At 34.0% G+C, this 17,303-nt stretch overlaps 1 protein-coding gene across 1 annotated transcript in view; it reads left to right on the top strand.

Moving 5' to 3' along the window:
* The window catches only part of LOC107302947 (fibrillin-2), a gene marked incomplete at its 3' end in the record, with an annotated part of 98,496 nt that extends 81,199 nt beyond the window's left edge, over nt 1-17,297 (top strand). Inside the window, exons 28-41 of the mRNA XM_015832113.1 lie at nt 2,659-2,784; nt 3,164-3,286; nt 4,718-4,843; nt 6,049-6,174; nt 7,354-7,476; nt 8,852-8,974; nt 9,280-9,405; nt 11,023-11,145; nt 12,190-12,312; nt 13,377-13,538; nt 13,765-13,833; nt 14,683-14,808; nt 16,058-16,183; nt 17,271-17,297. Coding sequence (XP_015687599.1) covers nt 2,659-2,784; nt 3,164-3,286; nt 4,718-4,843; nt 6,049-6,174; nt 7,354-7,476; nt 8,852-8,974; nt 9,280-9,405; nt 11,023-11,145; nt 12,190-12,312; nt 13,377-13,538; nt 13,765-13,833; nt 14,683-14,808; nt 16,058-16,183; nt 17,271-17,297 — 1,629 coding nt within the window. The remainder of the gene's footprint in view (nt 1-2,658; nt 2,785-3,163; nt 3,287-4,717; nt 4,844-6,048; nt 6,175-7,353; nt 7,477-8,851; nt 8,975-9,279; nt 9,406-11,022; nt 11,146-12,189; nt 12,313-13,376; nt 13,539-13,764; nt 13,834-14,682; nt 14,809-16,057; nt 16,184-17,270) is intronic.
* Between the last annotated feature and the right edge of the window lie 6 nt (nt 17,298-17,303).

Below are 17,303 nucleotides of genomic sequence, written 5' to 3'. Positions count from 1 at the left end.
AAAAAAAAATTTTTATGTTGAAAAAATAATAAAATTTTATATTGAAAAAAAAAAAAAAAGAACAGAACACGAACAAATTTAATGTGGTGGGAGAAACAGCAAAAGTAAGATAAAATGCACAAAAGTCATGGTTGGGATGTACAGAATAATTCTGAAAAAAAAATGCCAACTCATTCTAAGCTCCCTTTCCTCCCAGATCTATGACACCCCCCCCCAAAAAAAAATCATATGCAGCTATTCTCTTCCTACTTTACCGAATGGCCTTGTCACCTTTTGTCTACTCTCTTCTCTTGTGTCTACCCATCTATTTATGCCCCCCCCAAATAATAACTTGTCTCTGAAACTGCATTTGTTCAGAATGTTACACAATTTTTTTCACCAAACTCATCCTTCCTATTTCCATTAGCACCTTTCTGTGGTGAACAACTTGTAACTGTCACAAATGTATTCCTGCTTTTATATTAATCCAAAACAAAAATAATATCAAGCATATTTTTCATGGTTTTAACCATTTCATTATAATGAAACTCAGGTCTGTATTCAGTACTTTAATTATGCAAGATCAGACCACTTTCATTGATATCTGTTACAGCTTTCCCCTTTCTCTTCCTTTCACTTTTTGAATTAGATATATGAAATTCTTCACATTTACTGAGAAATCACTCTGAATAATCAGCCTTGAAGATACATGTGAATTTTGTTAACATTAAGCTATTAATACTTAGTTAATGTTTGATAACATTGTCAAGATCATGGCATCCGGCCCTCTCAATTCCTGGCAAATAGATGGGGAAGAAATGGAGGTAGTGACAGATTTTATCTTCCTGGGCTCCAAGATCACCACAGATGGGGACTGCAGCCAAGAAATTAAAAGACGCTTGCTCCTGGGGAGGAAAGCTATGGCAAATCTAAACAGCATACTAAAAAGCAGAGATATCACCCTGCCAACAAAAGTACGTATAGTCAAGGCCATAGTTGCAATGTATGGTTGTGAAAGTTGGACCATAAGAAAGGCTGAGCGCAAAAGAATTGAGGCCTTTGAACTATGGTGCTGGAGAAGACTCCTGCGAGTCCCCTGGACTGCAAGACGATCAAACTGGTCAGTCCTAGAGGAGATCAACCCTGACTGCTCTTTAGAAAGCCAGATCCTGAAGTTGAAACTCAAGTACTTTGGCCACCTAATGAGAAGGAAGGATTCACTGGAGAAGAGCCTAATGCTGGGAAAGATTGAGGGCAATAGAAGAAGGGGACAACAGAGAATAAGTTGGCTGGATGGACTCACTGAAGCAGTAGGTGTGAGCTTAAATGGACTCCAGAAGATGGTAGAGGACAGGAAGGCCTGGAGGAACGTTGTCCATGGGGTCACGATGGGTCGGACATGACTTCACAACTAACAACAACAACAAATTAATAAATATAAAGGAGCACTTACATTTTTCCCTATGGAAAGGCTGGATAATAGCTATGTCAGATATGTGTAAAACTAACTGCATAAGTATTTTTCAAATTTCTAAGAAATAGTGTGCAATTAGTACTAGAAGACCCTGAAATTCTCTGACCAAAATCATTTAAGTTTCCCAACATAAACAGGAATTTAGTGTCTGTTTGTTTATTTTTTATTGAGCAGACATTAACAAACAGTGTGACTTTAATTAGAACATGGAGGTAGGGTTCTTATCACTGGATTGAGAAGATAATTTATACAAGGATTAGCCTCAATTTTATTTTTAAAAATGATGACATATTAAGGAGGGTGATAGATATTCAAATTGGGAGGGAATTGGAAAAGGAAAACAGACATTGTTTTCTAAACATTTGCTAGAAAAGCTTGCAATATGGGTGAACATTTACTAATTGGAGGCAAGGACAATTTGCGTATCAATGTATATGATCCCATAAACATTGTTAAAGATGACGACACTACAAATAAGGGGCATTTATTTATTAAACAAATCTATTGCCCATGTACAAAAAGAAGTTGTAGATGGCAAACAAAATGAAAAAAGTTCTGATTTCTCCACTTTGAAAACTATAATTAGTTTACTTTTAAGATAATTCACATTGAAGTAAGGTACAGTAATGTACAGATTTCTTTTTCATTCATTATCTTAACACATGTTTAATTTGGAAAAAAGATACTTGTTGCTTCTGTTGTTTTTGTGAGTGCTTAAAATGATTTTTATTTTTGTTCATATTTTTGAAGTGCTGTATGTTTATTATTTTCTGGTTTTCTTAGCCAACGTGAGTTACAGAAGATGGAATAAAAATATTTAAACTATTAAATAGATTGTGCAGATCTTTGCTATGCTAAATGTCTGTCTTTTTCAGTAGACAGTAAACAGACTCCAAGTCTGAATCTACCACTGACTAATTGCTTTCCTATGGTTGAATGTTGTAAAATGCAGTGTCTGTGTATCTGTGCGTATGTTAATGTCTATAGGGACTGGAATTTGCATTATATCAATAATGTGATTGTTATTTTTCTATGGCTGTAATATTAGCATTCTCATAACAAAGCATAAAAGAATTGGCCCTTAGATGTTGAAAAGTTTAAGGTTAACTTCATATCAGAACCCCCTTTCGTGATATTGCTAGATTTTTGCCCATTGAAACCCTGAAAATAGACAAGAGCTGAAGCAAGAAAATTTTCTTTTTCAGATATCAATGAATGTTCTCTTAGCAATAACCTATGTAGAAATGGGAAATGTGTGAATGTGATTGGAATGTATCAGTGTTCCTGTAATCCTGGGTACCAGGCAACTCCAGATAAGCAAGGCTGCATCGGTGAGTACTAGAAATTTTAACACCTGTCAGTTTTATAATACTTTTTTTAATGTGTTCTTTTCAGAATTTCAACTTCATAAAAAATAAGATGTAGCTTCCAGATGTATAAGGGTGTCTCACCCTGAGTACACCTCAGTACAAAAATTGCACTGTTACTTTTGTTATTTTAGCTATATTTTACATTCTAATTTTAGTTTTGTTTGATAAGTTATATCACAAAATATTGACAGAATTGACTCCTAAAAGTGCTTACTTTCTTCTGTTGAAAGAGATAGGGAAGAAATGTGAAAATTGGGGAATAAAAATGCAGCTATTAGAAACAAAAAAAGTGATGCTTTATAAGATACCTATCTCATCTGTCCCAAATATACTCTCCTAGATATTGATGAGTGCATGATTATGAACGGAGGCTGTGACACTCACTGCAGTAATTCAGAAGGCAGCTATGAATGTAGTTGCAGTGATGGATATGCTCTAATGCCAGATATGAGGAGTTGTGCAGGTAAGATAATGAAGTTTACCTTTATTTCTTATACTGCATCCACCAAACAATGAGAAAATGTCAATAGAGTTCTATAGTAAAGAGGCTTAGAGAACGAATCGTGAACGATCAAAGTTAGAGCCAGGGTGTTGCAGTTGTAAAGATACTGGACTAGGAATGGGTAGATGCAGGTTCTAACCCTCCCTAAATTGTAGAACTTCAGTGAATCACTCTCTTACAGACCAACTACCTCACAGGGCAATTGTTCCGGAGGAAAATTGGAGGAAGGAATGCTATATACATTAGCTTGAGCACCTAATTGAAAAATGGAAGTATAAATCAAATAAATAATGGTCATTTATTAGATTGATATTAAGCTTATATATTTTATCATCAAGTATAACCTTGATGTGCAGCCCAATTCTTTCAGTAAATTCCTTATTTGCCTTTAGGCTGGTACACTAGGATTTTAGCTTCAACAGTAAAATTAGTTTGAATTATGATTCTAACAAATACATGGTTCCAGTAAAGTACAACAAAGGAACAGTATAAGTCTATATACACCAAATATCAGGTTAAAAAAATAAAAATACAGAAAGGAAATACAATCTTTACAAGTCCAAGACTCGTATGTATAGCATCAAATGATGCTTTAAAAAAAAACATGAATAGATCTCTTTCTATCTTTCTTTCTCTTAAAACCTGTAAATTAGGAAAGATTTTAAACTTCTGAAAAGGAAAATTTGCTTAATATCTAAGGTAATAGTTTCCTCACAAATTTCAGTCTGAGCAATAGAACTATTCATTTTCAACAAGATACTCATAAGGGAATCAGAAAAATGTACTGAAATATCAGGGAAAATCAAGTCAGGAATGAAACTAGGCCATGGGTTAAGTGCATACGCAGCCACAGCTTCAGCTGCTTTTATCAAAATGACATGCACATAACATAAATATATATATAGAAAGGTAGGATTTTGGCATGGATCTTCTGGATTAGTGATTGCTTCATAAAAGGGACAAGGGAAGTATTTTTACAGTGTAAGAATCACTCCAGGTTAGCACAGCAAGATCTGGGCAAAGGATTTCAGATCCCTAGATATTAGAATAAAATAGAGATGATGGTAAGTAAGAATTTTATAGTAGTCCAAGGGAATAAGTAAATCCTATGGCAAAGTCACTATGCAGAAATGTAGGCGAGGCAGCAAGTTGAGGAAATCAAATATGCCTGGAAACAAGGGAATTTGGGGTACTTTAATACAGGTAAAGACTACAAAATGTTGACATTCTACCGTTACGCTGAAAAAAAATGTGTGCCCCGATGAGTATTTCATAGCTGATATAATGATGCATCTGAACTTTTTTTTTTCAATTTTATTACTGTGAAAAAGACTATCAAATTTATTAGGCAAATGAAAGATCAAATGTGATGATACTGAGTTTTTTTTTCAGATATTGATGAATGTGACAGTAACCCAGATATCTGTGATGGTGGACAGTGCATTAACATTCCAGGAGAATATCGTTGTCTTTGTTATGATGGATTCATGGCTTCTGTTGACATGAAAATATGCATTGGTATGTAAAATAGTTACAGATTTCAGAGGTTCCCTTTTATAAGTTAATGTTATAAAATAGTAACGTACAAATAGGGGAAATGAATTAGATTTTTTTTCTGTAATTAAATGTAGTTTTAGTTAAGATAGAGATTTGTTTTCAGTTTGTGAAAATGCTGGGAATATAATATATCAACTTTGTACCTCTGATATTCATTATTTGATTAATACCTACCTTTCTACCGTATATACAATTCAACTAAGTAACGACCAGACTCAAAAGAACTTACCAAGGAGTAGTTTAACTTATTTCTATAGTTCACCTTATCGTATCTTCGATCACGAGTCGGATCATATAAATTGGAAAAATAAATGTTAAACCTACTTTTTCATCTCCCTATAAGTACTTTAAACAAGTTCATACAACACTTAGTGAGATGGCTAATACCTAGGAGGCATATATTTAAAAAATCTGCTGAAAAGATGCTTCAAGGGGTGCTTTGCTTCATGAAATAAAAGCTCCCATTTTATTCCATACCAGTCATGATAATAATATTATTGAAAAGTGTTTGGGAGTTGAAACTGAATTTGGGTCTCTTGTAAATTGTAGTGTAAAAGAGAAATGCAATCTTAGATTGCAATAGTTTCCCGTTCTCATGAAGGAATAGTTACAATGCTGTATTGCTCATACTCCATTTGACAGAATGCTGTTCAGATGCCAAATTTAAAAAAGATTCAAAGAAACTAGCATAAGTTTAGAGCAGTAGAATGTTGGTCATCATATTTAGCCTTGATGTATGATGTATGATAGTACTTTTCAGATAGCTAAAGGGTTATTAACAGAAAAGCTTGTCTCAATCATCATTCCAGAGAGGAAAACACAGAATAAAGGCCTCGAGGCAGTATGTGGATACATATATAGAAAATCATCCAAACAATAAGGTCAATGACCAATAAGAATGGAAGTTGATCAGGTTCCTTTCTCCAGGTGTATTCAAGCAGAGACTGGACAGTCATCTGTTGGGGATATTTTAATTTGAATCCCGGTAGTAAGCAGGAGAATGGACTCACTGGTTTAAATGTCTTCTTCCTATTCTATAATTCTGCATGAGATTCTATGCTTAAGTAATTTATTAATATATAACCATTCTTCATTAAATGCTTTTGCTAATCAAGCTCTATTAAATGTTAGTCAAAATATAGAAGACATTTTACTTTTTTATACAGATGTGAATGAATGTGATCTAAATTCGAACATTTGCATGTTTGGAGAATGTGAGAACACCAAAGGATCCTTCATTTGCCATTGCCAGCTGGGTTATTCTGTCAAGAAGGGAACCACAGGATGCACAGGTATGATACTATAATACTATTTAAAAAAAACAAACAAACTTAGATCATTTGTCTCTGTAAGAGGTTGTGAACATTTTTCATTGTTATGATTTGGGCTTCCTTCTCAGGCTACTAAAAAAAAGGGGATTCAGCAGATAAATGGTGGCTATCAGGTGAAAGAGGATATGCTGATGAGCCATAGTGTAAGCATAACTGATGCCAGATGGGGGAGGGTGCACAAGTGGCTTGTGCAGTGCCATGTGACTGGGCTGGGGTGGTGAGTAATGCTGGGGGGATGCAAGCGACTTGCTGGAGTGACTTACGTCCTTCCCTGCCAGCTTCCCCATTCACTTTTCTTGTAGGAAGCTAGCAGGGAAAAATCACAAATTCAGTCATATCACAGTGAGATGCTGCAACTTTTATAAGTGTGAGCCAACTGCCAAGCATCCAGATTGTAACTTTGAAGAGTCACTAATGACTGGTCATTAACTGATGACTTATGTAGCTGAATTTGAAATCCCACCAATTGAAATTTCTGCACTTTGTTTTCTTTAAAAGCAAATGTATGCTCATCAGAAAACTCTTGTAAGGAATGTATGATTTTCACATGCTTGCTTATCACCTATCCTTGCTGTAATTTCCATAGATACGATGACAGCAGTAGAAGTCAGATGAATGTAAAATGCATTCTATGAAATTTGCACATTGGTTTCTTTCCATACCTTTAATTAATCCTTTCTTGCATGTAATTCAAGACACATGATTTTTAGTTAGTTTATCTTGGAGTTTTTTTGTATTTAATTTATTGATATTTTTATTGGAATTAAATTATACCTCTTCTGTCAAAGAAAATGTAACACTGAGAGATGTGGCAGGTTTTCTTTTCATTATTATATTGGTTCCTTTATACATTTTGCTACTTTTCTATGATAAATTGCTTACAATTGCCTATGTCACTGTATTTTTTTCTTAGGTTTATGAAACTAATATCCATTATATTTAAATATATATTAAATCCATATGTTATGATTTATAGGAATTGTTTAGAGTTATTTTATCAGTTGCAGGCGTTATAAAAATAAATAATCATGGTACTTATAGTGTTACGTTAAAGGCATTATCATTATTACCAACCTAGCTAACACTTAACAAGTTAGTTAAAAGTTTTAATATTTTAATGTTTAGCATTTGTGTGTTTAGATGTGGATGAATGTGAAATTGGTGCCCACAACTGTGACATGCATGGTCTGTGTCTCAATGTTCCGGGAAGCTTCAGATGTAGCTGTAAGGAAGGATGGATTGGAAATGGAATTAAGTGTATAGGTGAGTAAAGATAAATTGATATGGTTGTTTGCCTCATAAAAAGGCAAATGTAAGTATTTTAAAATTAATTCTATAGGTTGATGAATAAGATAACTAGCTAACTGATGCCACAGTAACAGAATCAATTGTATATATACTATTGGGAAATGGATCTAAAAGAATTTCAACAAATTTCAGATAGAATCTCTCTTCTCCATATAGGCTAAATCAAATGCTTCCATTTTACATATTGATTATTGTCAAAGCAAACTTTATAAACTATCATTTAGAACTTTAAATTTATCAGGATTTCCTATTCCAAAAGATAATTTCAGACAATTGCTGCAAAAAGAATTATCTTCATTGTCAGCTGTAAATTCATTCCCAATTCCCAAAATATCTTAGGCCAGGGGTAGGGAACCTTGGCTCTTTTATGACTTGTGGACTTCAATACCCAGAATTACTGAACCAGCCATGCTGACTCAGGAATTCTGGGAGTTGAAGTCCACAAGTCATAAAAGAGCCAAGGTTCCCTACCCGTCTTAGGCTGTGTATTTTATACAAAAATTAAATTGTAGCTCTGAGAATTTCAGTAAACCAACCCCATTATCTCCCCACTCCCAAGTTAGAAATCAATTACATCCATCACTTTTCACAGAATTTTCTCTCCAATTTCAGATGTTCTTTTGGTTCTAAATTTTCATGTCCTCACCAATATTTTAAAGTACACCTGTACATTTCACTGTATTTACCTATACAAATATAACCATTATCCACAAGGTAGTCAGTGAAACTTGCATGATCTCTAGTGTTTCCTGAGAGGGTACCATCTTGTGGGATCATAACTATTCCCATAATTTATGAAAAGTTTTAATGACCTTTTTAGAAGACCTGATATAGCATTTAATCAATTCATCAATTTTCTGATGTTTCAATAATAAATATCAATCATGATACTATGATTTTGGGTTTTACTGATTAGATTGATTTGTTGATATAGAAATGGCTAGTTCATACCACTATAGAAATGTAAAAAGTTGAGATTCGATGTTAATGCCTTATTCTGCTGTAACAGAGAGAGTCAACACTTTTTCTTTTCTTTGCCCCCCTTTTCCATACTTCTCTTTTTCCCCTTCCCCTACTATTATTCCTTACTATTTGCTTTTGTATTTTCATATTTTATAAGTGAATAAAAATCTTTATAAAAAAGATAATAAATATCAAGCTAAACCTTTTGCTTTTTCACAGGAATTATATCATAATGATTGAAACCAGTACTAATAGCCTTTAAGCCAACTTCTGCTAGCAGTCTGCTTTTGTGAATTCTGTAAAGCCAAACAATGGTTACTATTAACATGTTTGTGATTTTTCTCTTTCTTACTAATTGCTTTAATAGATCTTGATGAGTGTTCTAATGGCACACACCAATGTAGCATAAACGCTCAGTGTGTGAATTCTCCCGGATCATATCATTGCACCTGTGCAGAAGGATTTACTGGAGATGGATTTATTTGTACAGGTGAGAGAAAGTTGAAACATACTTTATGAAAGAATTATATGTAATTTAGATGTGGAATTCAGAACTTCATATGACAATGGATCGATTCAGCATTTACTTTTATGTGAAACAGAATATGGAGTTTCATCAAAGCCCTAAATTTTTCCCATATATCATTTCCAAATACAGGTTACTTTGAAAATGGTGTATATATTCCCTGGAGAATAAAATTGATTTTTTTTCCCTCTAATAAATTTAAGAAAAAGTGAATGAAATGAATTTCTAATCTATAAATGCTTAACGCTGTAACATTTTCATTTCAATAGATATTGATGAATGTGCAGAAAACATTAATCTGTGTGACAATGGACAATGCCTTAATATTCCTGGTGGATACCGTTGTGAGTGTGAGATGGGCTTCACTTCAACTTCCAATAGCCGAGCTTGCCAAGGTAATCCTAACCTCATTTTGAGTATCTGGAATGCAAATGAGCGATGGCTCAGCAGTTAAGACCCTGGACTTGTTGCTTGGAAAGCCATCAGCCCAGATTTGAGACCCGAGCGTCATGCGATTGAGATGAGCTCTTGCCCTCGCCCTAGCCCAGGGGTAGGCAACCTTGGCTCTTTTATGACTCGTGGACTTCAACTCCCAGAATTCCTGAGCCAGCCATGCTGGCTCAGGAATTCTGGGAGTTGAAGTCCACGAGTCATGAAAGAGCGTTCCAACGGATGGGGACGGGATCGGGGACGGTGCGATCGTTAAACTTTCGTACGTTTATGTTCATCTATTTATTCATTCCTGTAAGGTACTGTAGTACAACCGGCGTACTCGCGTCTTTCCAGAAGTCTGTCGTGACCGAGTTACCGAGAACTTTGCCTCTACTCGTGACGGGGGATATCAGTCGTTGTTAATCACCTATAAAATCCACAGGGATTCCTCCCCCCCCTTTTTTTTTTAGAATTTGGATCAGATATGAGGAAATAAATTCTAAGTACTAGCAGAATGTTTGTGTAATGCAGAATATACACCGTATGATTTATATATAAAGCTAGCTATTTTTCTCAAGCAAAATGACTTTGCTTTAGACATTCCAGTGAAGGTTTGCGCTAGAAGTTTTCATGGTTTTGCACATAAAATGTTGCATCAAACAGTGGGTTGACCATTTTTGTCAATTAACTAATAGCATGTAGAAAAAAATGTTCTGGTTACAACATCATATGTATGTGGAAATATATTACATTAATAAGGGATCTTAGAGAAGTAAGCATAAGAATTTTGTATTTGTGGTAATATATTTTTCAGTAGATTTCAAAATAATATGAATGATTTAATTTAGTGACATGGCTGTGATCTCTCTTGGTGCAGATGTATCATATCCATCATGCTGTGATATTACAAACTTACTATTGAAGCCCCAGTTTTATTGTTTTTATGGCAGTCTTTATTTTAGCAGTTCTTATGATTTTATCGGTTGTTTTGGCACAAATTATTATAAATAATTATTTAAATTATTTCATTTTCTTTGGTTTTAGATGTTTTGAATGGAAAATAATATGCAATATGAATACAATGTGATATGCAAATATTTTCAAATAATCTCCTTTAAATGTTCCCATCATATGCAAATACATTTTTTTCTGCTGGATCCAATCTGGGTCGGTTACCGGGAGCAGAAGTTTTGCCTTCCGAGCTTTCGGACTAGGGCTGGAGCCCATCCTCAGGGAACGTCTCTCTGGCAGAGTGTGAGGGTCCCTAGCGAGGGGCTCCAACATGAGTCCAAAAGTTTGGAAGACAAAATGGTCCCAGTAACAAACCCAGATTGGATCCTGCAACATTATCCTGAGGCACATATATTCGCCTTCATTCGTGACATTCTCTTCTTATTGTATAACAAAATTAATGTATCCAACTCCCTCTCATTAAACCGCAGGGAACCATATACATATAAAGTTTAGATCTTTCAAATATAGATATACATTTGATGAACTATTAGGAAATAAGTAATTTGGTGTATGTATTTCGTTCAGACATAGTAACTAATCATTTCCGGTATTGTCCTTTGTTTCAGATATTGATGAATGTGCCTTCCAGAATATATGTGTGTTTGGTACTTGCAATAACTTACCTGGCATGTTTCACTGTATTTGTGATGATGGCTATGAACTGGACAGAACTGGAGGAAATTGTACAGGTAAAAGAATATGTCTCTGGGTGGGTAGGTGTGTGTGTATAACCAATCCTCTATGTAAAGAGGTCAAAACAGAAATATTACTGACACAAACAGAAAGTTATTACCTGCACTATTGTTCATTTATAATAATTTTTTTTTCATAAGGACTGTCAGCAAATATTTCCAAAAATGCAAAATTACATATTTTTCCGATGAACAGATTAGGTAAAAGCCATAATTATAAATAATCTTCAAAAGAAAAATAACAGGATAAAAAGGATATATACACTAAAGTATAATTATATTTAAGCTAAAATAATACTATAATAGCTATGAAATTCAATTATATTTTATATTAGATTTTGGTTAAAAGAAACAATTCTGACTTCTTTTTTCATTAAACTGATCATTGCTAGAATATGAGTGGCGCAGTGGCCTAGAGGTGGCCCTGAGTCCGGTGAGGAGAAGGGCGGGGTACAAATTAAATTATTATTATTATTATTATTATTATAAACTCACTTCTGACTCAGAATGTTGAGAATTCAATCCTAGGCAGCGACAGATGTTTCTCTATCAGGACGCAAAGAGAAAATACCTGCTGCAAACTCTGCATAGCTGTCAGGAAGGGCATCCGGCCAGTAAATGCTCAGCTCCATTCAGTCATTCTGAATCCACCCCCCAAAAAAGGGATTATAGGAATGTAAATTTTTTTTTAAAAAAAAATCATTGCTAGAATATAGCCATTAAATCAAAATACAATGAAGTGTTGATTGGTTCAGTATTTCAGAAACTGGCTGAGATTAATAGATTGTGTTAAGTAAACAGTTAAGAAGGAAGTATGTTTATTTTTTTATTATGAAAGAACTAATGCAGTGTTTCTCAACCTTGACAATTTTAAAGCATGTGGACTTCAACTCCCAGAATTCCACAGCCAGCATTGCTGGCTGTGGAATTCTGGGAGTTGAAGTCCATATGCCTTAAAATTGTCAAGGTTGAAAAACACTGAACTAATGAAATGAATATAAAGGCTTAAGTTTAATTTCAGATGCATGTTTCTTACTTTAGATATTGATGAGTGTGCTGATCCTATAAATTGTGTCAATGGCTTTTGTGTAAATACTCCTGGAAGGTATGAATGTAACTGTCCTCCAGATTTCCAGCTGAACCCAACAGGAGTTGGCTGTGTTGGTATGTAGAATTATGCATATAATTATTTTATATAAATGGAAAGGGAAGGCTACCATATGGATATCTGTTGTAGGAGACAAGCATTGGGGTATGTTATATAAGTTTGTGTTATAAACACAGCTTTATTACATGGTGTATTTTGTGATATGCCTGGTGACTTTACTTGAAAGAGAATATATTTTTAGGTTTAGTAGCTAGGTTAGGTGAAAAAACAGCTTGATAGTCATAGTCAATGCTTCATAGCCATTACAATAAACAAGCTGTACTTACCTGGCATGTTTATGTAAATCTTCTTGGATTGTTCTCTAAAAACATTTGTGGAATACCTTTCTATATTGAATACATCTCCCTGCCACCAAGTTGTTTCTTTCATGGTGCAGAACACAGGAGACATAACTAGTGTTCTACTTTCCATCTCTGTTCTGGTGTTGTTAGGACTAAAACTAGAAAAACCAACGGTAGCTTTCATTGAGCTAATTACCCACAGTATTACTTCCAATGGCTATGGGAAGTTCCTTTTGATAAATACATGAATACTGAAATATGTAGGCCATTATTTTGATTTAGGGACTTATTGGGAATGTGCTGGTTGCAAATCAAACTAGGAATTTCCCAGTCATTTTCCAACATTTTGCTGATAAACATAGGCTAATTTATGAAACCTAAACTTTGTTTCACAAGCTTATGGAAATAATGAAATGAACGTATTGCATCTTAATATGAATGGAGCACACTAGGGAGTGTAGAAGTAAAATATATTGTTATCATTGTCAATATCACATCATGAAGATAGTCAGTATCTACAGTATATAATAAATGTGAATTCATCTGTCCGTCCGTCCATCCATCCATTAGCAGTCTTATTAAGAAGTTTTAATTTAACTTAATTGAATTTTAACTGAAATGATTTCCTAAGTTTACTAATGAGGATAAAATTAGAACTGGCTACCATAATCATATTTTATTTGTTTGTTTGTTTGTTTAAATTTGTTCACTGCTCTGTACCGTGTCGTTTTTAATGACACACTAACCAACAGCCCTTTATTTTCTTTTGTTCTATCCAGATAACAGAGTTGGCAACTGTTACTTGAAATATGGACCAAGGGGTGATGGGAGTCTGTCCTGCAGTACTGAAATTGGTGTTGGAGTCAGTCGTTCTTCTTGTTGCTGTTCCTTGGGAAAAGCCTGGGGGAATCCCTGTGAGACATGCCCACCTGTAAATAGCAGTAAGGAAATGACTCTGTTAGATGGGAGGACAAATAACTAATATAGCAGATAATATGGCCATATACATAAGCCATAAGGTTTTCTATTATCCAGTGCTTATGAAGAAATAAACATTTCTCAGAGGTGATACATCAACTTGTCAAAGTTCTTTGCTATACTTCTATCACATGTCAAACTAATCCTCAGGACTTTGTTTTATTCTTGGTTGTTTTATTTAATCCCTAGGTGAATATAATACCTTGTGTCCAGGAGGCGAAGGCTTCAGACCAAACCCCATAACAATTATCTTAGAAGGTATTTTTGTTTCTTTCAGTATAACCACCATGGGTTTTGCTGATAGTACTCAGATTTAATAAATTATCTATAAAGGGAGATTTGTAAATTGAGGTTAGAGAAAAAGTACTTTCACATTTAGAATAAGGATATGAATGAACCAATGCCTATTGAAATAATGTGGAATAAACTACAATAAACATTTTAAATATAGATGGGAAAATTGATAAAAAATAATTCATGCTGATAATTCAACCTTCTCTATTTATATAGTTTTTCTACCAGTTCACAATTTCCATTTGGAATGCTGAGGTTCACAGAATTTCTTGTTGGATTTGGCAGGTCTTACTGTTAAAGGGGAATAAAGACAGTAACATTAGTTGCCCAAATTTTATTACTTTTGGTATCTCTAAGGAATTTCCATCATCACTTCAGAAAAAGAATAATTAGAAATATGAGTTGGCAACTCTGTACTTGATTATTAGTTCCTGCTGGAAGACAGAAAAAGGCTGAAAAGGAAAAGTTACTGAATATGTATTAAAATATATTGCAAAAATCATTATGTTTGGTTAAATCAAATTAATAAAGCTAGAAATTAATAGTAAGTATGATTTAATTGTATTATTTCAGTAGGGGAGTCAAATGTGTTCAGTATTTTAATATTAATATTTTTCCAACCAAAATTATGAGAGTTAAATATTCTCTTAACTTTGCATGGGTAATCATTTATTTGCAGCTTTCCCCCTAGATCTCTGTAATAACAAAGTAAACAAATTTTAATCAAAACTAAAAGCATAAGTTAATGATTTAAAAATAGTCTTTCATGTAATTTTTATCAGCCAAAAACTGTGGCTTTCTTTTTCTTTGCAGACATTGATGAATGCCAAGAATTGCCTGGTCTATGCCAAGGTGGAAACTGCATCAATACTTTTGGCAGCTTCCAATGTGAATGTCCCCATGGGTACTATCTCAGTGAAGAAACACGTATCTGTGAAGGTGAAAATTCTTATTTTTCCTTATAGTAGGAATGGAAAAACAATATTCTTAACCAATATTTTGTCCCACAACCATTTTCCTCTTGAGAATATTGTATATATATTTAATGTGGAGTCATAAATTAAAGCTTGTGGGTTCTAGCTATTCTGCAGATCCCATTACTGAATTTGTCATAAATAATAGAAATTGAATCCTGTATTCTGATATTAACCCAAATAACCCAATAGGATGCAAATTCTGTCCTTTCTCACAACATTTCTTCAAAAATAAGTTCAAGCAATGTTCAAAAATGTATTTAGGTCACTGTCTTACACAAGGAAAGAGATTTTAAACAATTTTTAAAAGGTTCAAAGGACTTAAAATTCTTAACTTATAATAATTGCAGTATAATTGACTGTAAAGCACAATTGATATACTTAAGTTTAAGCTATGAATATACAAACTCTAAATTAATTTTATTGATTCAAATTCAGCATGTTGATTTCTTTTTTTCTGTTTTGAAATAATGGAAACTTGATCTATATAGCTAGTCCTTGACTTATGATCAATCACTTAGCACTCATACAAACTTACAACAGACCTCCCCAGAGTTACTTAAGACCCAGATTCACAGTTTCAATAGCTGCCCCCCCCACCATGGTCATATGATTGCATTTAAGGCACTCAGCAATTAGTCTCATTGCAGTGTCCTATGGTCACATGACCATGATTTACAAAATTGTTGTTGGAAACTGGTGTTTATTGGTTAGCTGGTTTTCAGCAAAAGATGCCATTGCAGACAATAGAGTCACTTAACAAATGTGGCATCCACGGAACATGTCCAGTGATATGGTGACCCGCTTCAAGATTAGCACGACTTAACAACCATAATTCCAGGCTCAATTATGGTCGCAGGTTGAGGACTACCTGTATAGGGCCTGCAACAGAGGGAAAGGATAGCTGTCGTATCCTGAGTCAATGTTCTTCTAACCACATATCTGTCGGGTTCACACAGTGATTTTCAGTGAGAATGTAGTATAGGAAAAACATTGTACTATTGATACAGTTTGTGGATTATTTAGTTAATGTTGACTTTTAAAAGATGAGTAAAATCTCAAACAGAGGATTAAGAAATCCATTATTTGTAATAGAGTGTTGAAGTTTTCATTTCTTCAATCTATTCTATGTTTTAAGTCTTGCTGATCTGTTATTATTCAACATTTTTACTTACTGAAATTAATTTTGATGGTTGATTTTTTTTCCCCCTCAGATATTGATGAGTGTGTTGCACATCCTGGTGTATGTGGTCCTGGGACATGCTATAACACCTTAGGAAACTATACCTGTATTTGCCCCCCAGAATATATGCAGGTGAATGGAGGACATAACTGTATGGGTATGTTTTCACATTTATGTGTTATATTTACTTTCTTAAACTCTTAAAACATAGGGCCAGTTTATGCTGATAATTGTTTCTATGCGCATATTTTTTATTTTATTTTATTTATGTCCCGCCATTATTATTATTTTTTATAAACAACTCAAGGCAAATGTTGTATGTGCAGAGACTATAAGCAAGGTTTGCACCAAAGCAACATTTATATAGAAGCATCATATAGAAAAACTTATTTGAGGTCAGATAAACTATTATTTTGTGCTTTTGAATTGGCATGGGCTCCTAGGGACTGTCTGAACAAATCCATGAAGTTTTATTGGCAAGATTTCAGAAGTGTTTTGCCATTGCCTGTTTCCTCAGGCTGAGAGATCTAACTAGCCCAAGGTCACAGGCGAGATTAGAACCATGGTCTCCTTGTGTAGTAAAGGTATGCATGTGTGTGTGTGTGTGTGTGTATGCATATAAAAGGTTTTATATATATTATAGTGTTATTCATATTTATTATTAATTGGTGTGCAAATGAACATGCACACATGCACATTACAGGTATCCCCCAAACTACATATCTGCTTTAGATATCCTACCTATAAACTAAAACATTCTATACTTCCTTCTGTCCAAATTACTTTTGAAACAATGAGTATTGGAAGAAACACATTTAAAGTAGGATCTATAATATAAACTGCCCTTCAATATTAATGGTGCATTTGTAATTCTTTATTCCTACTTTCTTTGTTTTTGTAATTATGCCAAATTTTGGAGCTATAAGAGATCAGATTGATCCAATATAAAAAGAAAAGTTACATGAATCGTAACTTCCTTGATCTTGTTTTTCTTCTGGAAATTTCAGAACACTTAAAAATTAACCAGTACCTCTATCATGGCTAAGTTTCCTACCTATCCAGTTCTTTTCCTCATTCATTTTAATAAACCATGGGATATAAATATGGCTGGCATATTTTCTGCTTTGTTTCAAATAAAATTGAGCTTTGTTAGGTCAAAATCCCTTAGCGTGATAAGTACAGAACCAAACATTTATTGTACTCTCCAGGATATTTTTAAAACCATGTGATTTTTATATGTTTAGATATGAGAAAGAGCTTTTGTTATAGAAGCTATA

Source organism: Protobothrops mucrosquamatus, unplaced genomic scaffold, assembly GCF_001527695.2.
Source record: "Protobothrops mucrosquamatus isolate PMUCROS unplaced genomic scaffold, P.Mucros_1.0 scaffold_306, whole genome shotgun sequence".
Lineage (NCBI taxonomy): Eukaryota > Metazoa > Chordata > Lepidosauria > Squamata > Viperidae > Protobothrops > Protobothrops mucrosquamatus.
The sequence above is the reverse complement of the archived record's forward strand: the minus strand, read 5'-3'. Positions and strand labels throughout refer to the sequence as shown.